Source organism: Polyodon spathula, chromosome 20 (assembly GCF_017654505.1).
Source record: "Polyodon spathula isolate WHYD16114869_AA chromosome 20, ASM1765450v1, whole genome shotgun sequence".
Lineage (NCBI taxonomy): Eukaryota > Metazoa > Chordata > Actinopteri > Acipenseriformes > Polyodontidae > Polyodon > Polyodon spathula.
In genome coordinates this window covers 10,685,558-10,708,017 of record NC_054553.1, presented here as the reverse complement: position 1 = coordinate 10,708,017, position 22,460 = coordinate 10,685,558, and the positions used below count along the sequence as shown (strand labels likewise).

Here is a 22,460-nt window from a genome sequence, read left to right as displayed (position 1 = left end):
GTTCATTTTTCTTCTGAGGATCAACTTCCTTATAGCCTTCAATTGAATCATGATATTTATATGGTACTGTGAAGTCAAGCCCTTATCAAAATCAAGTGGCAAAAGCAACAACAAAAATAATTAAAAGGAATACTTTATAACCTCAGAATGTTTACTTATCTTAATTATCACAAATGTGCTCTCAATGATCATTTATTACAGTTTCAGCACTCAGAGATATTTAGCATGTATAATAAAACCTGAGCAAAGTCCTGCAATGAGGCTAGTATAAAACGTAACACTAGGGTTGTGCGCCAGTCATTTCTTCACCATTAAAGAGTGTTTGTTAGATATTTTCCATCGCAATCTTTAGCAGTCTCACTAGCACGCTGCTATTGGTCACTTTTTTTTTTGTAGCACATTTATAAACCCAGGATCCCAGGCTACTATTTTGACTCAATTCATAATATTTTTGAAGTAAACATTTTACATATGTGCAGCAATATATTCATTTGATATATTCCATTTTTCAGAGAAGGTTGTGTTTAATTTTAACTCGGATAAGTGTGTACCTGTTGCCACGGGTAAGTGAATACACACTGACTAGCTTCTTCTTGTATTGTTTTCAAAAGCTAACAGTAAGCTGTGCCTCTTTGTTCTCCTCTGTTGTTATGTAACATCACAGAATGGCTGCAGGGTTATGAGGTGAGTGAGTAACTTGCAGTGCTTTATATTGTAGGGAGAACAGACCTGGAGCACAATGCTTGGACAGAGTGTCAAACTGTTCCCTGCTCCCATTCAGAGTCTCTCAGAGCTGGAGAGAGCCAACCTGCAGAAAGTTGCCTTCTTCCATCTGCAACAGAACAACAAACTTAACTGTCAAATCACCATTCCCAAAGGTACCGTCCATTTTAATAGCTTCAGGAAACATAACCAATGTGTTTTTAAATTTAGAATGTTGTTCACAATGTGTTAGATAGTTTTCTGATGCCATAATAACTGTGTGTACAGTAAGAGCTACTTTGTGGAGTTAGAAGTTCTAAAGTTTGATTTGTATACAAGAGTTATGTTTAAAGTTTCCCACATGTGTTACTTTTAAGAATTGCTCATGTTTCCAATATAGGGATATTCAGCTTCACAGACATTATTGAAGGGATTTAGAATTTAGGCCAGGGTAGACAACCATGGCTCTTTTGACTTGACTTCTTTTCAAGTAGACTTTTCATTAATTATTTGATCTGCAGCAGAGCTAATCCAGGACTTGTTGGAACCAGGGCCCTATGAGATATTTATTTATTTATTTTTACTTTGAATACCAATCAGAAATCTAATTAGCTAAATAAAGCTCCAGCATCGATTTAGCTTAAAGCTCATCTGTAGACATTACATAATGTATTTCATATATATATATATATATATATATATATATATATATATATATATATATATATATATATATATATAATATATATATATAATATATTTCTCTAAGCTATTCTGATTAAGTTCAACTATGTGAACAATGTTATCAATACAACTTGGTGTGTTAATACTTTTGAAAGAGTGAAATACAATTTAAAATGTTCACACATAAAGAGACGTTTTGATAATTATAATAAAGTTCTTGCTTTTTAAACACACTGCTTAATATATACCATCAATTTGTAATGCTGGGTGTCCTGGGAAATTGGAAATGAGTTGCTTCAGCATTTGGTATTTATTAAGTTTCCATAGATAATAGATACTAGAGGTTCATTAACTGCTAATCTAAACAATATCCAACAGGCCTAGGGAGACTCTAACAGAAAAAGGTAAATCTACTTGGTAAAATCTGCTCAAACATAGCTTGTTTTGAACTTGACCTTATGTGAAGTGTACACAATTGTTAAGGATGTGCTTGTGGAGCATGTAATCACAGCTGTGTCTTATGGTACATTGAGTGGGCCTTTCTTTAATGCATGTCTGGTTAAGAATTTTGTTTACAGCTCCACTTTGTCATTAAATGACACCACAAATGTAAATGCACCTACGGAGCATGAGAAATGAATCCAGTCCTCTGCTTTGTTCTTCTGGATGAACCATTTTCATTGTTATTTGGTTTATTTATTACCCATAATAACACAACATGTCAAGGCTTGTTTGATTTCGACAGGAAACAATATGTGGTCCCATTTATTTAAATGTCTTGATAAAGACTTGTGTGCTAATATTTCAGTTTTAAATATAGCAAACTGCTTCACCTCAATAATGAGCTAGTGCTGCTTAATATACAGTACAAATGGAAGGAGGTCAAGAAAGTGTGTGGGATATTTTCATTAATAAACAAGTGATGAATAATAATTACACATCCACACAATGTAAGCCTTTCTCATCAACAATTTTCTTAGCAATAACAATGTTTTATAATCCAGTGAACACTATATTTAGCAAGTTGCTTGCATTACGTTAGACTTTTTTCCACTATCAGTGCCACACTATGTTACTGGTATCAGAAGAAAAGAGTCCCCTTTAAGATCTATGTTAACCTGTAGAGATAGGAATTTATTTATGTATTGCAAAGGGCTGCATCTTTTTACGTTTGTATTAGCTTCAGTTTTTTTTCATAACCCTGCTTATAAAACAACTAATCTGTGAATCACAATCAATTTATGAGTCAAACTGCAATAAGCTGAAACACTGCATAAATGCTGTCACATAACAAAAAAGAAAAACAAATGAATGAAAATGTCTCTAAACCCCTCGTACTGTATGCTTATTATTTCCTATTTGGTCAAAACTTGCCAGGGCTACTTCCAGCAGATCTCAAATGTTAATAAAGGATTGCTTGGTACGACCTTTATTTATAGTAGAAAGTTGTGCGAGGTTACGTCACAAACGGTCTCTTCACCGCTGAAGGTTTGTGAACATATGGTATGGCTTTCTGACTTGTTTCCATGTACACATTTACAATTTATTCAGATTTTGAGCGTGAGAAGGTGATTTACCCACCCTTTTAATTCGTGCCATGTTTTGGCCACGTAGTTCTTACAGCGCGAGGAATGTATATGATCTCTGTATGCTAAGTCACATTCTCATGACAGTTGAGAGAGAATTTAGTTTCTAGAGTGCGTATAAGCAATGCCATTGTTACAGGTTTACAAAGACAGCTATGGTATGACGTTTATTTTAATAAATGTTTTATTTCACCCATCTTAATTTTTTTAGATCATATGTTCTGTGGTGCCGTGCCCTTATTGTTCAGACAGTTACCACAAGCATTAAATGTAAACTAATTTTTAAATATCCCTCTGGCCACAAGGAACTATCATTAGGGAATAATAAGCATTCTCTTCCAGTCAACTTAGATGTAGATATTATTCAGTTAACAGATGGTCAACAAAGAATGTGGGAATTGTTCTTCAATAAACAAGTGATTAGTAATAAAATCAAAACTTCATTTATTGTGGAAAAGCCATGTCATTTCTCATTCAATTGTTGTAATTCGGTTTAAAAGTCTTACACTGTACTTTGGGGCAGATCTCCAAATATCCAAATTATCCTTTAAATGTTGTTTGAGACTATAAGCATGTCAATGTTTAATAAATATCTGAAGCAATTCAGGCATCTGGAGAAGGCTTTGCTATAACTTTCTCGTGGGACATGTATAGAAACCCAAACGATACTTCCTATTGAAGGACTTCTACTGCCCTTGTATTGGTGTTGTGCAATGTATCAGTGCTTACTGGAATGGTTAAAATACTTTTTTAGAGGTTTTAATCTTGACATTAATAAATTGATTAATCTGAACAAGTAAGCAATCAAATCATTTAAATTGGAGTAAATGAGCAATTGAGTAATCATCTTGTAAGCCCCACGTGATATTATATTAATAGATCCTAAATATTCAGGAGCACACTCGTCTTACAAATTGCTCCATTCAGTCTAGAATTTCATATTTTATTCCAGCATAATGCCAGATGTCTTTGTTTCACATCCGTAAACCCCAGCCAAACCCTGTGAAGATAAAGCCTCAGCAGAGGGTACATTCCCATGACTACAGGAAATTACAGTTTATTTCTAGGTCACAAATGGCCCAATTGTTCAATAGTAGGCTTCAAAAAGAAATCCCTAAGCAACAACTAAGTCTGCCCAGCTCAGAGAAATGTACAGTGGGATATGACATTTTAAGCTACTAGTTTACTTTATAATTGGTGAGGAGATAATCTAAAAATTAATTTCCTCTTTGGTTTTTAAAATAAATAAATACAAATCATAGAGCTGAGATAGGGTATGTAACAAAGTCAAGTAAATCTATTCATTACAATCCTCTTATAGAATGCAGCAGTGGTATGTATTTCTTGTTGCTATTTTGGAAAAACTGGCATCCTGTCTTATTAATGGTCTGAAGAAATGATTACTTTCTTTGTGGTTCCTAAAACAAATAACAGAAATTGACAAAGCAACAAAACCGCATGTAGCTATTTTCCTCAGCTGTCATGAACCAATTTGCAGAATGTGATTTACAACAACAGAGCATTTGAATTATGGAACCTGCAGTATATCAAGCCAACAAAAATAGTCACATAAAATTTACCTGTATATATTAACACAATACATTGATATACTGTAATCCCTCTGTAAAGCGCCCTCAGGTTAACTGTGTCCTCAGCTACAACGTGCATAATTCATGTCTTTTTTTGTTTCACAAAGTTTGTTACTTTCTGTGTATTGCGTTCTACTATAATGTACTTACTGAAGTATATACAGCTATGGCCAGCATTGTTTGCATCACATAGAATGTGAAAATTGGAACATCATTTTAAGAAAAAAATAAATGAATGTATATTTTTTATTTAACATCGTGTAATAAAAAAAAGACAAAATGATATCGCAAATGTCAACCAGAAGCCATAATAATAGTTTAGTGTTTCATGTTAGATTTCGAAGTGTTGCATTTTTGTCAGCGTTTCATTAAGTAAATGGAAAAGGACAAAGCGGTATTATACATTTTACTCAGGTTACAACAAACTAAATATGCAAAAGATTAAAAAACATTACAAAACCATTTCTGTCCAGCACTAATCAATTCATAACTGGCAACTGTTACATACAAAAACTAACTTGGTTGCATTAAAAAAAAAAAAAAGAAAAAAAAGCACACTTTTAATCTGCACTGAACGCGGAATACAGTTTAGATAAGCATTTACTATTGAAGAAGCACGTCAAAAAAACTACAACCAAGGTAAAAACAAAAACAATCAAAATGAACAGTTATTGGCAGTTATATATACTGCAATTTAATACTTTTATTTTCTTTGAATAAATTACTAGCAGCCACCTCTACTATGTAAACTTTCTCTTTTGTGCTTTGCAGAACTGCATCGAACTTTCTTACTTTTTATTGAGAAAGGAATTGCTTGACTCTGACCTAAGTATTTACAAATGGTATGAAGATGGAATGAACCGAGTCTATTTAGCCTAAAAGAAAGAATGTTTAGGGAGAATTTATTTAAATCTTTAAAGTGTTGCAAATCAACCAGAGTTTATCCTTGTGATGATTTCAAGCATAGATCAGAGACCAGGACCTGAGGACGACGTTGGAAATTGAGTAAATACAGGTCAGAGGGTAGAGGACACTACTTATTCAAAAAGTGGCAATTATGTAGAATGGGTACCAAATCATATTGATGCTGCTGAGTCATTGGTATCTTTTAATCTGCAAGGATTTGGATGAGCATTGATGGTTGAAAGGGTTTTTGCTCACTTTGAACTAGGCTACATAATGGAACCTTATTTGCTGACTAACTAAAATCTTGGCAACTGGTACTGTGAATGTATTGAAACTGCTGGTAAAGATTTGTCAAGCTTACCGCTGTAGACTAAATGTTTTTATTTTGGTATCTAAATACTTTGTGCATTAGGATTTTTAGGTAACCCATCATTTACTGAAAGCACTTTCTGTGTTTTACATGACTTAATATATCAATATTATGATGTTGTATTACTTCAGAAATTAGTCATACATTATCTATTTTTTTTACAGGGGGTCCGAAAAGGAGGAAACCATTACGAAGAAAGTTGGATTCCTTTTCTAAAGAAAGAAAAGATAAAGGTAATGGATATTCTTTCAATTGTATATCTTATCCTAGATTTTCTCAACCTTAAACCAGAAAAAAGGCCATTGAGATTAATCACCTTGTCTCCAGAAGAAGGATCTAAATAATCTATTGAGGGAGTTTTACGCAGGTTCCATAATTCAAATGCTAATGTGTTGAGCTGTCTAAACATCCGTTTTTTAAACAGTACTGTGGTAGCCTTAAAAGTCATCCTGATCAGCTGAGTTCTGTGCAACTAACAATGTGCTTTTGTCTACCATAAAGCAATATTGAAAGTCCTGTAATCACACTTCCCACCACTTGCCCTGTGTCTCACCTCTAAATTGACACATTACATTTACTTGACGCCTGGTGATCCCCTCTGTCCAGTACATTACTGAAATGCCTGCCAATGTCAAAGGTGAGCCCTGCTACCGTATGTGAATTTCTTTAAAAGCCAATGGGAATTCATTATGTATAAGGCATGATACCAAGGCTATGCAGAGCAGCAGGACTGTCCATTTTTTGTAATCCCCCTTCTAGGTTGAAGGACGTTTTAAAAGAGAAATCAAATATCCTTACTATTTTATTATCTTTTCATTCTATTGTTCAAGGTTAATTTGTTCCAATATTGAGCTATAATATTTTTTCTCAGCCAAAGTCAACCTTACACTGAAACAAATGGTGTAGAAAGTTTAAAAAAAAAAAAAAAAAAAAAAAAAGGCATTCCAGTGGATGTCTACAGGAACCTTGTGGAATCTATGCCATACCTTGCAGCTGTATTTTGTCTGTGGGGAAATGGTATTGATAGATGTTCCAAATATGTGTTGCTGGCACTGCAGGAAATAGTGCCTCTAGTGTATATGTAGAAAATATTTGATTGAAGCCCTTGTGTCTATTCGGCATCTTGGGCCTGTTAATGAAAGGGTCAGCCTGAACTTTGACCAGGGTTCAGCATACAGCTTTGTGATCTTGCAGCGCAATGTAGAGTTAGGGGTACTGCCAGGTCTCTTGAGCTCCTCGGGTGTAAAACAAAGGATTGATTCACTTAGGACAGACATATAGCAGAACATGATGATTTTACCACCTTGTTTCTTTGAATAACATTTTAGCAAAAGCCCAGTATTGGCAAAAAACAATAACAGTTAAAAACAGTTGTGAGTACAGAATATGATTGTTTGTGTAAGCAGACATTTAGTTCCAGTAACACATGTGAACACTTTTTAAGATCACCAATAGTGCAGATTATGTTTCGTAATCACCCCATATGGGAAGTAGCTTTGTATGCCTGACCATGGTCATTCTGTGCATTTCTTCGTCTCTTTGTTAACTCAGGGGCAATAAGCCACTTGGCCCTCAGAAACTTTTTGATGATTTTATGCATCATCAACTTTTTGGAAATTAAATATTCACTAAATACATGGCTAAATGTCAAACACTATTGGAATTCTTTGATCAACAGGTTTGCATTTTTTCTCTTAATAAGAGATCACGGTAGGTTGATAGTTTAGGTAGCATTTTTAAAATTTTTATTATCAATCTATATTGTCACGTTCAAGTCTTATAAAGGTAAAACTCGGGAGGGAACAACACTCCTAATGATTATTTTTCATGCACTGGGCCCAAGGGAAATGAACACATTGAACCCACTGAACTTTATGATTAAACTAATTATTAGTTAATTGAACTAATAAGTTGCTTAATTAGACCTTTTTACTTGTTTTCAGCTCTTAAACTGTTGCACATTTCAAGTTAGCTATAACATTTTATAAGTAACTTGAACTTTGCAACTTTTTAGGAGCTAAGAACAATTAAAAAGGTCTAATTAAGTAAATTATTAGTTCAATTAAGGATCTAGTTAAGTAATTGAGTGCTCAATTGGAATGAAAACCAGAACAAACTGGGGTCCCCAGGAACAGGGTTGGGAAGCTGTGTTCTAGGACATTGTGTTGGTCAGTGTTATAACTATACAGTTATACGGTTTTGGTGCTTTGCATTAACACATATGAATGTATTCTTGGTTTGCAGAAAGCAGTCCCAAGGCTTTCGGGATTCCATTGTCTCAAGTGATTTGTAATGATCGGCATCAGAAGCAGAAACAGGATGCGGTAAAGGAGAGCCGCAGGGACTGCCTGAACCTGGAAGCCAGCGTCATGAGGTTCAGAGCTCAGAAGCAAAATAAACTGTACAACAGCAACTTCTCTCTGGTGTCCTCCTTTGATTTTCAGAATGAACCACTCTCTCCAACGTTCATGGATAATGGGGCAAGGGTCCAAAGGAGGGTAAGTTAGAGGACATGGACACATAAGAATGAGAGGTCATTCAACCCATAATGCCGTTGTAATTCCTGGTAACTGATTGATCCCAGAAGAAAGTTGGCTCTTAATCCAAAAGTGTCTTCTAAATTTGTCAATACTTAATTTCTAACTTTAAACATAGTTTGAAGAATATTTAAAGTAAAAATCTGAGGGTTTTTCTATTTCCTTTTGTTTTGTTTTTTATATTTATGTATTTATTATTATTTTTTTAAAGTCTTAAAACAATTGGTAAAACACGTTTTCATGTTTCAACTCTGCTTCTCTACCGGCTACCCTCTCGCATAGTTGGTCTTTTGATGAAGCAAAATATTTTTTATGTTTATATTTATGTTTTTTTCTTTGGTGTCCAAATGTAAATTGCGGACTATATTGTTAAACACACACACATATCTTAAATATATATACACCTTATCTATTAATATATATATATAGATATATCTATATATTTGGAATTGACACTACAGACCACTACTTTCTTTATCTTTCTTTTTTCTTGGATGCCTAAATAAATCTACAGTTTTGCTTTTTACTTTGCCCTCTTCTGCTTGGGTGTCCAGTTGCCGTGGTGATGGAATGTTTCATCTTGTTCCATTTCATACACTAGAGAAATCCAAAGTTGTAGTGTATTGTTACATATTTAATTTAAAACATTAACAGGAATATATTTTAGTGTCCAGTTTTGAATATTGTAAAATGTGTCTAAAAAGTGAGGTCTAACCAGTACATACACAACCCTATCACAACATCCTTTGATTTGTACCGCTACACTTTTCTATGTTCTTAAATATTGGTACCACTGAGTCTGTTGGAAGATCTCCTGTTATTGGTTTGTTAAAATCTCTGACAGTGACTTAGAAGTAGCCACCCTTGTTTCTTTGCATTCTTCAATTCATGTGTTATTACTTTATCATCCTCCACTACATTTTCCATGTTGTCCCTTAGGCTCTTGACTTCTTCTTTGACTGCTGTTGTAACATTACAAGAACATTTGGGGGTTTTGTTTAATGCCAGAGGCAATGCGTGTGTGTGTGTGTGTGTGTGTGTGTGTGTGTGTGTGTGTATATAATCTTGTTGGCACACGTTCACATCAACGAAAAGAAGAATGGAGTCCTGGAAGATTGGAAATTAAAAAAAAAGGCCCATTGTGTCTGCTTGTAGTACAGAATGAACAAACCAGAAAGAAGCCTTTTAAAATGACTTCAAAAGGGTCTGAGCTTACCAAAAATGATATTAAACAATGTTAATGACATTTCTCAGATCACTCTAAACACTTGGAAATGTGACTGCATCTACTTTAAGTTAGCCTTTCTACAAACTTGAACGTCTTATACTCTGGTTAGAAAACATTACACAGTTACCCTGGGAATTTGTTGGCACTTGTGAGGAGGTTTAAATAAAATAAGGAGAGATTAGAAAATATTACATTTGCTCAACGCAATGGGAGTAATGGAAATTAACCCCAAATTGATGCTGTTGCTTTAATCACCATGGGATTTGTTCTGCTTGGTTTCTTTTGTACATACAGTACAGTATCTCAGAATCTGGATAAAGTCTACTGCTGCACACAAAGGAGACATGTGCTTTAAGCTGTAAAAAAAATAAACAACGCCAGTCTATTTAAACAGATGCCCCACTTGTAGTGCATTTTGTGATGGAAGTAGGCTGTATGATTGTCATGTGTTATGAAGCTGAATTCTCTTGGTTTCAGGGAGGTATGTCTGTGGATTCGATCACGGATTTAGATGACAGTCAGTCCCGGTTACTGGAAGCTCTTCACCTCTCCCACCCTCAAGAGCTGGAAAGTAAGAGAGATAAAGGACGAGTTACAAAACTCAGCCTCAACCCTATTTACAGGCAGGTCCCTCGAATTATGGACAGTTGCTGCCAACACATCGAAATGTACGGTGAGTGTCTTTAATGCGTTATTGAGGTATTTGTTTAGTAGCGACTGCCTCAAGTGTTCATATGCCTGATTGAAAAAAAAATGAATAGCAATATCAGTTGGTTATGCATTGCGTCAAAAGTGAATTTGATTTTGAATGCTAATTTACTAGTGAAGAGAATGAATTGATCCTTGCAGCTGCACTTAGTCCGCAAACTCCCAAAAGCAACATGTGGAGAAAGAGCTCAACACATGCTATCAGCAAATACTAATAATTTTGGATGACAGGAACATACTGCAGATTTTTCAGAATTATTTTGTAGTTTCTTAACTTTTAAAAATGTGGAACCAAGTCCAAATAGACCAACCAATTTATCACAGGTATGCGATAATTTAAATGAACTAACATGTTAAAGTAGAATTCATCACATGTATCACATAAGAGTACAACTTAGTGCTACAAAAGCACTAAAGGAGAAGGAACGGCCCATACACTGACAAGATATCTTGTTTACTTACACTTGATTTTTATTTTGCAGGCTTGCAGACAGTGGGGATTTTCAGAGTGGGGAGCTCCAAGAAAAGGGTCAGACAGGTATGTTTTTTCTGGAGCTACCAAGTCTTTCACTGTTTTTTAGTCATCCATATTTGAAGCCTCAATAAACACCCTTCTTGTGCTTTTTCAGTTGCGAGAGGAGTTTGACCAAGGCAATGATGTGATTCTCGATGATGATCAGAGTGTCCATGATGTGGCAGCTCTGCTAAAGGAATTCCTGCGTGAGATGCCAGACCCACTGCTTCCCAGGGAGTTATACACAGCATTTCTCATTTCGTCTGGTATGTAAACACCAGTTGACAGGGTGTTTGTATTCACTTCAAATACATTGTAAAAACTAAACTTAAATATTGAACGGTGGTTATGAAAAGGGCTGGTATCCAGGAGGTGCCCCGATTCAAATCCTGGCTCAAGACAGAATATCTCCCTGGTCCCCTGGTAGACATGGTAACTGACGCGATACACTGTGGGTTACCTGTCAGTTACCATGGAAACCAAGATTTAGACACTTAGGCCCAAATTTATAAAGGGGAAAAACCGACCGCAAAAAGCCATGTAATGTGCGTGTTCAGTACGACTGCACTCCTCGTCAAAATAACGACCTATTTTATAAGACTAATTAGGTAAAGCAGATGATTCCGTAATCAACCAATTTAAATACCCCTCACCGCAATTAGTGGTGGAGAATTACACACCTCTCACAATAAATAACGAGTTTGGGTCAACCCTGTGTGTGTAGGCTACACATTCCAAAAGAAAATGACCTCAGCCTGTTTCTGGCTATGGTGATGAGGGTGCTCAGAAGCGAAAACTGAAATATACCAATATGTAATGTGTTACAAGTTCTAAATACATCACCAGGACAAATGAATAAAATATGGAATGTGCAGTGGCTTCTTAATAAACAAATGTACCACTTCAGAGTTTGTAATAGGTTTCTTATACATTCAACTCGTCATCCAGTTACTGTGCTTCGTATATTAGTTCAACTTCTTATTTCATATAGAATAACTCCAGGCATATAAACTTTTCAAACTTCAGAAACAATAAGTTTTATTTACTTACATCCATGGCAGTCAAACGGGTGGATAATCCTTCAATTGTTGTACAGCAATATGTTCAACAACAATACAGCTGCATACGAACAGTCTTCAGTTTAACTACGACTTATATCTTCTTAAAGTCTTATGCAGTTACAACTCTCTTATTTCTTATGTTTGTCTGTATTACTCTATGTATTTAAAAACATATCTGTACGGTATATATGGTCGAAAAACTGTACTTGCTATAGCTACAAACTGCGTCATCTGTCCCTTGTCTTTTTTTTCCCCCCAACTCGAATTTAACAATACTGCCTGAACCAGTATCGTTAAATACCAGAATGTCACATTACTAAAAAATACATTCTACATGCATTACTAAAATGATGGTGGAGGATGAGCCCTCATTGTATTGTATGAGACTTTTTCTTTCGTGTGCCTCAGAATATCATTCCATCTTTTCTTAATCCCCTCCACCATTCCTTTAATAATGCCTACACTCTAGAAGTAAAGGCTCTCGTTAGAACCTTGCTTTGCCACTGTGGGGAGACCTTTTTAGGTGCTTCTAAGAACCTTTTACATGGATTCTATGTTCTCTATTTGCAGACTTTCTGTTTTGTCATGTAAGCTATGAAACACGTACTGAAAATTGTTTGGAAAACAATACTATACCGGTATTATAAACTGTAATTTACAAACTGACTTGATCAGAAGGGTTAAAAAATGAGCTCTTTGCAAAATGTTATTAAATGTCTCCTTGCTGCAGACAAGTTTCCCCACACACCCCGTCGTGGGTTATTTCTTACATAACCTGTTGTCATTAAACTGTTATTGCTTCTTTTAATTTCTATCTGAGTGAAATTGATGCATTTCAATATTTCGTTGCTTTTATATATATATATATATATATATATATATATATATATATATATATATATATATATATATATATATGTGTAATGTTAAATGCATCACAAACTGCTATGTTATAAAATTAGTGACAAACAAAAAAGCAATTTTAGTAGTCTGCTTTTCAATGCTGTATTGAAGTATTTTTTCTTTCCTTTTTGGCTGGATCTTAGCGATGGACACAGAGGAGCAACTCTCATTCCTGCAGCTCCTGCTATATCTTCTGCCACCGTGTAATTGCGACACCCTCTACAGGCTATTGCAGTTCCTGAGCAAAGTGGCAAGCTGTGCTCAGAATTATACTGGACCAGATGGGCAGGAGGTAGGGCTTTCAGTGACTGCATATCAACACTTTGATACATTTTCATTAGCCAATCAGTTCCCTTTTCCGAGATACATAATGAATATATCTTGAAATATATTGCTACTTTGTACCAGCAAGGACGCCAGCAACATGCTCCTGTCACAATCAGCTCTAGAAGCACTTGGTATAAATAAAATTGAAGCACTAAGAGGACAGGAGGGTATTAGGAAAAGCACATACCCAAGAGTGTTTAAAAGACACAAGGTCATTGCCAAGCCACTGGCAAAGATTTTTCACAAATCAATCAAGACAGGAGAAATCTGATATCCATATTTAAAAAGGGAGATAAGGTAGAACCAAGAAACTACAGTTCCATCAGTCTCATCTCCAGAATCATGGAATCAATCCTAAGAGGAAAACTATGCGAGTATCTATACAACAACGACATTATAGGAGACAGGTTTGATTTTAATGGATTCTGAAATCCATGCCTGAATTGATGAATTCTATTTTTTTTTTTTTTTTTTTTTTTTTTTTTTAAGACAAAGGCAAAATGAAAGTGAGGCTCTCCATTGTGGTCTGGAGAGAAAGTCCAAAGAACAACAACCAGACTAATCCCAGGACTTAAAGGAATGAGATAGAAAGAAAGGCTAAAAGAAATGAATCTTTTCAGCCTGGAACAATGAAGAAATTGGGGGTAGATGAAGTAGTTTAAAATCTTAAAAGGAGCTGACACAGTTAAACCAAAGCTATTTTTAAGTGCAGTACAGAAACCTGGACTAGAGAGCAACATTGGAAATTAAGTGGAGATAGACTTAGGACAGAGAGAAGACACTTCTTCACATAAGGATTGGTGGGGGTATGGAACGAGCTACCTAGTTATGTTGTGGAAGCACAATCACTTGGATCCTTTTATCCCTAATATCAAAGAAAACTGTGCTCAAAATAGTGTTTGCAAAGAGCCACTTAGTACCAGTATAACAATTATCAAAATTAATGTAGTCTTCTTATTAAGATTCACTTGCTTTTGAATATGATTTTGAATATGATTTTCTGTTTCAGTCCCTCCATCATCCTTTTAAAACTATTTAGTTAAAAGCACTGCTGCTGCATCATGGTTTTGACTTTGCTTTGACTTTTTATGTTTTTTGGTGGGCTGGCATACTGGAAATAAACTTTGTGTATGTTATTAAATTCCAAGGAAATCTCATATTTCAGATTGCTGGTAATAAGATGACTGCAGCTAATTTGGCTACAATTTTTGGACCAAACCTCCTCCAGAAAGAGAAAGTGCCAGAAAAGGATTACAGTCTGAAGTCTTTGGGGGTGGAAGACAGCCCATCCATCATCACAGTGGTCCAGAGACTTATAGAGAACTATGAATCATTATTTACAGTAAGTAAATGTCTGTGGCAAGGCTGAATCTGTGCACATGACAAATAGAAACATATTTGCTTGGTTTGGTTTCATTGTGGGGTTTTTGTGTTTGTTATTTTTATAAAGAGTTATTAAGTAAGATGCCCTATCTGGATCATGCTACCTGCTATGCTTGGTTGTGGAGAAACGCATCTGGTGACTGGCCAGCTGTGGATCCCTAACCAGCAGGTGGGTGTGTCCCGGTGGATAAAATGGTGCTGCTGAACATACCTTTAGGCTGCTGAAAGGCTATGAGGCAAGGATCAAGACTGTCCACGCTACCAAGACAACAAAGCTTAAGAAGCCAACTCCTTCGAGCTCCATGTGTCTAAGTGGTATCGGGGCCGTAAGGTTTTGAAGCGAGTGGATGCGTGGATTTTTTTTTATGACAGGGGTTTCTAGTTCATCCTGTTGTGTTTGTTTTTTGGGTTGTTTTAAAATATCAAATTAATAAACTATATGAAGACTTCTTTTGTTGTTGTATTTTTCAAAGGTGTCTGCTGAATTACAGCAAGAGGTACTAATGAGCCTTCTCCAGAGCGAACCAGATGTCATAGACTATCTTTTGAGGAGGAAACTAAGGAAGCTCTCGTAAGTTACACCTTAAAGCTCTGATAATATTGCACAGGCAGGAATCATGGACCACAGAGATTAAGGCTGTGCTGCAGTCTAATGGAACCAAATTGCGCCTTTCATAAGACGTTTAAATATAGCTTTTAAACTAATTTATAGTAAATATGTATAGGTATGAAAGTTTACTTTTGTTTTAAAATCATAAGGGGACATTTCATGTGTCTGTTACTTTTACATTTACGTCTGTTTTTATTTGCTTTGATAATCCTTGCACTATTATCATGTTATCGTAGATACAAATGGTCTTAATCCTAAATTGTTATCTCACATTGTATTCTAGTAGTATTTGCACTTTCTGTAAACTACACTATTTAAATATTGTTTTTGCACTGTACCCTTGTAATACCATGCAAGTTGCCTTGGATAAAGGGGTCAGCTAAATAAAATAATATTAATAATAATAATATCTCACTTGCATCCAACAACCTAGTTTTCTTTACTATGCATAACAAACTGCAGTTTTTTCCTCTAACGGATTCCCCTGGTGCACCAGTAAAGGTCCCCTGATGAAACTGTGTTTTTGTCAGAGCAGATTGCGGTCTGTCCAGCTCTACAGTTTGACAAGAAATACAAGCACTGATCTCTCACTATTGTAAAATATTTTAAATAGCACTTTGGTAATTGTAAGATAATTATTATGGAGACATGCAAGTATACTGTATGTATTTTTATTTTATTAATTTGTAGTGTTTTTTGTTCTTCACATGCATGTCAAGTGTTTCATTTTATAATTAAACTGCATTGTGATTTTATGTAACCTACACCTTATGTGAGAAAATATTGATCCTGTTTCTTCAAGTGGTTTGTTGAGTAAGTACATTTATTTTGAAATAAATTACTGGGGGCCCTGGCCAGAAATTTTTCATGACGTAGCACCCCCTGTACATAAAGCAACAACTTCTACTTTGATAGAAGTATCCCTTAAGTGCTTATCTAGGGTGGAGTGGTGTTGTAAAGTGACAGCAAGGTATGCCAATGCAAGATTTTTGTACCCATGTCAAAACAACATTTTTTGCAAGTGAGAAGGCCACAAAAATTTACTTAAATTGTCAAGATAAGTTTTAAACCAATAACATGGGATTTTAACAATTTTATTTCAGACAAAAACACATTTTAGTCATACAAATGTTTCTTTGACACAAATTATTACTAATTTATTTTAAAAGACAAAAACAAATTCTAGTCGTAATGGTTTGTTTGACAAAAATGACTAAGGCTCTCTTCTTAAAGCACGTTAATGCACAGATTATTCTGATGAGAGTATATATGTGTGTCTAGCCTTTTTCAATATATTTGCCATACGCTACTTGTCAATGTATGAATTCTCTGTAGTGTCAGACTCATCTGGATCCACACTGGCAGCTTTGAGGATTATAGCTGTCCTCACCACCAGTACACAAGAAAGCCTGAGTGAATGCCATGATCTATTTAGAACAACTGCAGTTGTGCTCACAATACGCAAATGTGCCTACCGTAACCGCGCGGTCACACATACCTGGTCAGCGCGTAGCGTGTACCAGGGGGACACAAGGCCGAAGCCACAGTGGGCGAGTTGAAGCAGACAGCATAAACACGTTAGAAAGATAGTATAGGGGAGAGCACACTGTTTGTTTACAAGGCCTGACTCACCGAGGTGGACGGGCCTACGCAGCCGGCAGGGTCTACTCGACAGCGGGGATGCAGTAAGGCCTAACCCCATGGAGGAACTGTGTACTCTCAGAAAGAATGGACAACCACTCACGGCTGCACAGGCAGTCGTTCACACACAACAGGCAGATGCAAAGAGCGGCCTACCACGCAAGCGAGGAGGCTGCTGAAAAAGACAGAAAGGCTAAAAGTCTCTGTCTTTTTCAAAGTGGTTGATTCCGGGAAAGTGGCGAGCCAGCTTTCAGCATGAATGCAAGGGAAATACATTTTCTATCAACATGCTCAGCTCAACATAGAGGAATCTTACCATACCATCTTAAGGAAAAAGAGAAATGGCTTCCTTTGGATGATAGTTTTATCCCCTCGGTGGGCAGGACCGAGTGCATCATCCCAGGAAGGGGCCTACCAGCAGCTCTGGTATAGAGAGTCACCTTCTCACGCTACAAAGCTGCACAAATTTACCAAAAACTGAGGGCACTTGTATTGTTGTGTCTCCTGGATATGTAGTAATTTGATTATGCTCTTTCAGAAATATGAACTGATAGTCGTACAAGTTTAAAGCTGGCAAAATAATGCACTGACTACATGCCTGTACTACTGTCCCTTAAAGCTACAGCAGTGCAATTATAAATCAGTAATACAACTATAACATAAACTGTGTTTTAGTGATTTCAATTCAGCTTTTAGATTATATTAGGGGTTAATTTGTAAATAAAAAGTTACCAGATCTTAAGGAAGAGGGATATCATATATGTTTATAAACCTAATGTCCTGACATTGAGTTACAGTAGCTCCCATCTATGCTTCAAGTTCTCCTCTGCTTGGGGATGGGGGTAGCTGCATGGTGAACTTTGCCTAGCCATGTTTTAAAGTAATCTTTAGGTTTGAACAATACCAGTAGCAATTCAACTAACAGGAATGACAACAATGTTGTTGTTGAGAGCGAGTTGGCGTTTTGCAGTGTAATTGTTTTTTTTAAATGTTCTTACATTGCATCCTAAAGTATATCATTTTAAATGGCATACCATTTTCTAATTTTATATAGGGCACTTAATTTTGAAGAATAGCCCAGTGTACTGGGGACAATACAATTAGTTAAATAAATTGTTGTCACCTTCTCTTTCAGAACTGTCTCTGAGAAGACCAATGCAACTTCATCCACTGATGGACATTATTTCTCGGAATCCTCCTACGACTCAAGCAGTCTCTCGAGTGGATATATGTATAGCTTGGACTCGTCTCCTCATTTCTCCGAGCAACAGCCCAGAGAAAACCTTGAAGAAGGCAGCCTGAGTGCAGAAATATTCTTTAGCTTACTAAGACCTTTGGATCTGTTAAATCAGCAAAGAAAATGTAAGTTGTTAGAATCACCACTGTAATTCCAATTCAAATGGGATACTACTGCACTGCGATCTGCATCCAAGGACTAGTTTTACCTCCATGGCAGTTCTACCTCAAAACACAGTTTACATGAACGTGACACTTTACCAAAGGCAGGGTTTAATGGCAGTGTTACAATTTCCATAGTATAAAGTCAGACAATAAGGAATGACATGAAAGCTTGGGCCAAAGGGTAGTCACGCTTTTATAAGTCTGACATGGCAAAGTCAGAGGAAAGATATAATGTATGTAAACCTGGGTATACTATTAAATTAAACACTGTACAAGTTGTTTTCCCTATGAGATTTAGTATGGGTTCTGGGATTTTAATTCAATTTACAGTGTAATTGAGTACATCCTTATACGAGTATTGACTGCCATCTTGTGGCCATCAGGAAACAGTGTATGTAATATGATGCACCACCTCTAGCAGTCCTGTCAAAAACAGTTGAGAGATCTATCTATCTATCTATCTATCTATAAACTTGAATATACTTCCACTGTAAAACCACTCCTCATTTCACATTTTTACATTCTATAGGTGTTGCTATGCAGTGTAAATCCTCACAGTAGTTAGGACTTCATCTTTAGGATGGGATCCTTTATTGCACTGTACAGTTGCTCAGTAAGAAAATCAGCTCTGCCAAAATCTGACAAACTGTGTGGCTGGAAATTGATTCTAGCCAATTGAATTGTAGATTAATAAAAATACAAATGATGACAGGAGATTTGTCTTGTATGTTACAATTTGACACTAATTTTATAAAGTTTTGTCTCCATATTTTAAATCTTTCAAAAAATGCAAACAAAAAAACCACACCTTCATTCAATCTCTTTCAAATGATTTATCTTTTAGGTTCTTCTGAAGAAACACATGGAAGACTTGGACAAAACAGAACCTCTAAATCTCATCACAACCTGACGTCCATAGGTCTACCTTCTCACACAAATGCAGCCGAGGAAAAAGTGCCTTGCAAATTTGTAGCTGGTCCTCCGATTCTCCCTCTGGCCAAGCATGAGGGATACCCAAGTCCACAACAGAAGGATCGAATTCAACTCACGGACAACAAATCAGAACATTTCTCTCAGGACGATGCTGCTGTGCTTGATCTTCACCAGATACTTCGTTTTAGCCCATCCTCTTCCACTACAGTTGGTGGGGAAATGCAAGCCAGTTCCAGTAGTTCAAATGCTAACCACTCTACACAAATTAATCAGCAAAGAGAGGCTGTAGACAGAATATGGGTAAAACAGGATTTGGGTACACTAACTGAGGAACCAAGGAGCCCTAATTTAGGCGATTTTCTTACTGAATGTGAAACTCTTGTATGAACTCATTTTCAGGTCATAGCTGTAGGAAGTGTAAATATTCAGAAAGCTGTCTGGTCTATTTTAAAACCACAGACTGGCCCATTGAAATGGGAAATTTCTTGTCATATCAAAATATGGTCAGCAAATTTTCAGTCCTAGGTGAATCCAATAATTTGCAATAAGATTTAAGTGAACTTTGGCCTGAATGATCAAGGGGCCCATGGTGTATCAGAACTGGATCCACATCATGGTTATGCCAAATCCAATCTGGTACATTGGTCCTCAATGTGGCCGACTATGTAGATCTCATTGAAACCGTCGCCATTTGTTATTCAGCATATTCCAAGAACATGTACTTTCTCTGCTTGACTATTTTGACTAACATACAGCTCAGAGTGGTCACATATGAAATACTGAGGATATTTATCTTCACCTAGCTACATATCACAATGTTAAAACTATGATTTCCAATATAAAAATGGTTTTTGTTCCAACTGTCCTAAATTACTTAATTGGACCAATTATAACCATTGATTGTTCTAATTAAGTAATTTAAAAAGGCACAGTTGGAACAAAAAGCAGGTGGGACAAAGGCCCTCCAGGACCTGGATTGGACACCCCTGGTATAAAGTGTGTTCTTTTGAGTCTTATTGAAAGACCCCACTTCAGTGTTATCAGTGTATTTGCTTGTTGATGGTGTTTTTGATGGTCTCTAGAACAGCGGTTCCCAAACTTTTTGGGCTGCACCCCCATCATCCTCTTGTCTGTTGTACTTAACACACACAAACACACCACTCCTCCCTCCCTTACACATTAGTAAAACAAAATTCAACATGCCTCAATGTCACAGATTTTTTTATATATTATATATATTTTTTTTTTTTGGGAAGAGTCGGCCACCGATCCCAAGTAATAAGTGCAAACTTAAAACCACAAATTAGTTTACCGATTGTGACCGATGCTTACTACATAGTAAGCTGATAAACAACATACATTACCAGATAGCAGGTGGACTTCAACCAAAAATATGCAAGCTTAAAAAAAGTACTAATCAGATGCACAGCGCCATCTACAACCTCTGACATACCTGGAGTTGTCAGCATAAATATTTGTTTTACACCGTATAATGGGAAATTCTAGCTGATATTAAAAATTCAGCAGATTTATACATCAGGGGATTTTTTTCACAGCACATTCACAAAAAAAAAAAAAAAAGGTCACACTTTTGCATTTATAATTAATTAAAAAAACATTTAAATAAACTTACTCTCATCTACTTTAATATCTGACAAATTATTTCTCTTGTTCTGCGCTTCTTTAATCTGACCTGTATACCAGCCTGACAAAGGGTGGGATCGCTACAAGTACTGTATGCAACCCTTAAAGTATTTTTGGCGATCCAATCAAAATAGCCAATAAAGCATCCACCCATTATACGGTATAGCCTAGATTAAGATGTGCACTGTAAAAATAAATAAATTAAAAAACCCTGAACCTTCTCACCTATGTGCCCGTAGCTAGAAAACAGTCAAGACCACCCAGAGAGATGCAGCATAAATGTATTTGGGCGTGAATATCATCTGGTTAAATTAAGCTTTCCAGCAGAAGCAATTGTCTACATTTACATGCACTTATTTTGTTTTTGGTCTTAATTGGCAATGTACTGTGCTACACAGATATAAATAACTCGGTTTACACAAAGCTTGGAGAAAACTTAAATTAAAGAATCCAGCATTTTAGATGGCATACCTAAACCAATACAAAAAAGAAACATTAATGCTATTTAAACCAGCAATAGTAATAATTTATGAAGACATTTATAAGACAAGTTTTAGGAACATGCTAGCCATTATTATTTTAATATAATTATTAACTAACAAAAAAAAGATGAGGGGGTTTACTTATCTATTTTTTTGCTGCAGTGACAGCTGTTCAGCAAGTTGTAAATCAGGAAAAAAATAAATGATGAAGTGCCCATTCTTTTTTCTTTAATCACATGCTTTGCTAAAAATCGTAAATGCAGTCATGTTAGGGTTGACGTGACTGTAGCTAACAAAATGATTTCATAAATCGTTGTGCACCTCCATTTGTTAAAGGTCTCAAATGTGGAGTTTTGAAAAAGAGACATATAGCAATTTTTGTATTGGTAAAGAAATCTGTTTGCAACCATGCTTTAAGTTAGTGTTGCATTTGCTTGGTCATTTCCTGTCAAACCAACCAGCTACTTCCCATATTGACTGACATGCTTTCAGTTGGTAACACACTTTTGATCCAGAAGACACAGCTGAAGCAAAATGACCCAAGGATTAAAAGTGTAACATATGACTGGAAAAAGGCAGAAACAGAGAACATTCTTTAACTCAAAGTAGTACCAGATACCATGTTAAAAACTGCACATTTGAGACTAATGAAGCTGGTGCAAAATGTGTAAGATTTATGGAATTATTTTCTAAGCTATCCTTTCATTAAGTTATACATGTACCCTTAATTTTAAACAAATGTCCATGGACATTACTAACAGTCACCTCAGATACAATGAACATATAAAAAAGGAAGGGATTTCTTAAACTTAACAATGTTAACATTGGACAGCCTGCAAATGAAGGCAATTCAAATAAGTTCACAAAAAGCTTTTTGCTTAAAGGTGTACCATAAGGCTTTGAGGCATGTTACATGTTTGCAATAGGTAAAATAGCTTGTAGAATTCTGTTTCATAAGAAAGAACTTTAATGGAGTTATTCTGCATCTTGTTCTGTTGAATTGTCGCAAGTTGCCAGACTGACCGGGGTAACAGTGGTGTTTTTCTCTGTTTCCGTCATTGCTTTTTCATTTTCCTGTTCTGGAACTGCACCCTCTTCTGGTTTGTTATGCTCTGGCTCCAAAGGGGCCCCAAAGCCTGCATTCTCTGCCTCAGCTCCATCTCCATCATAAATAACATCTTCAGGGTTTGGGGCAGGAGGGCAAAACTCCTCATCAGGGAACAACTGACCAAAGATACTCTCAGCCTAGTT

The 22,460-nt window shown here is 36.1% G+C and overlaps 2 protein-coding genes across 3 annotated transcripts in view; one reads left to right on the top strand and one right to left on the bottom strand.

Moving 5' to 3' along the window:
- The window catches only part of LOC121295286 (rho GTPase-activating protein 6-like), a 37,613-nt gene extending 17,361 nt beyond the window's left edge, over positions 1-20,252 (top strand). The window contains exons 2-12 of the mRNA XM_041219743.1: positions 719-878; positions 6,002-6,070; positions 8,082-8,335; positions 10,080-10,275; positions 10,793-10,848; positions 10,940-11,090; positions 12,932-13,080; positions 14,281-14,457; positions 14,972-15,069; positions 17,885-18,111; positions 18,995-20,252. Coding sequence (XP_041075677.1) covers positions 740-878; positions 6,002-6,070; positions 8,082-8,335; positions 10,080-10,275; positions 10,793-10,848; positions 10,940-11,090; positions 12,932-13,080; positions 14,281-14,457; positions 14,972-15,069; positions 17,885-18,111; positions 18,995-19,470 — 1,992 coding nt within the window. The 5' untranslated portion in view covers positions 719-739 and the 3' untranslated portion in view covers positions 19,471-20,252. The remainder of the gene's footprint in view (positions 1-718; positions 879-6,001; positions 6,071-8,081; positions 8,336-10,079; positions 10,276-10,792; positions 10,849-10,939; positions 11,091-12,931; positions 13,081-14,280; positions 14,458-14,971; positions 15,070-17,884; positions 18,112-18,994) is intronic.
- Positions 20,253-20,343: 91 nt separating this feature from the next.
- LOC121295285 (rab proteins geranylgeranyltransferase component A 2-like) overlaps positions 20,344-22,460 on the bottom strand; it is a 36,950-nt gene continuing 34,833 nt past the window's right edge. For both annotated transcript variants that reach the window (XM_041219741.1, XM_041219742.1), the window contains one exon: positions 20,344-22,454. In XM_041219741.1, coding sequence (XP_041075675.1) covers positions 22,185-22,454 — 270 coding nt within the window. In that variant the 3' untranslated portion in view covers positions 20,344-22,184. The remainder of the gene's footprint in view (positions 22,455-22,460) is intronic.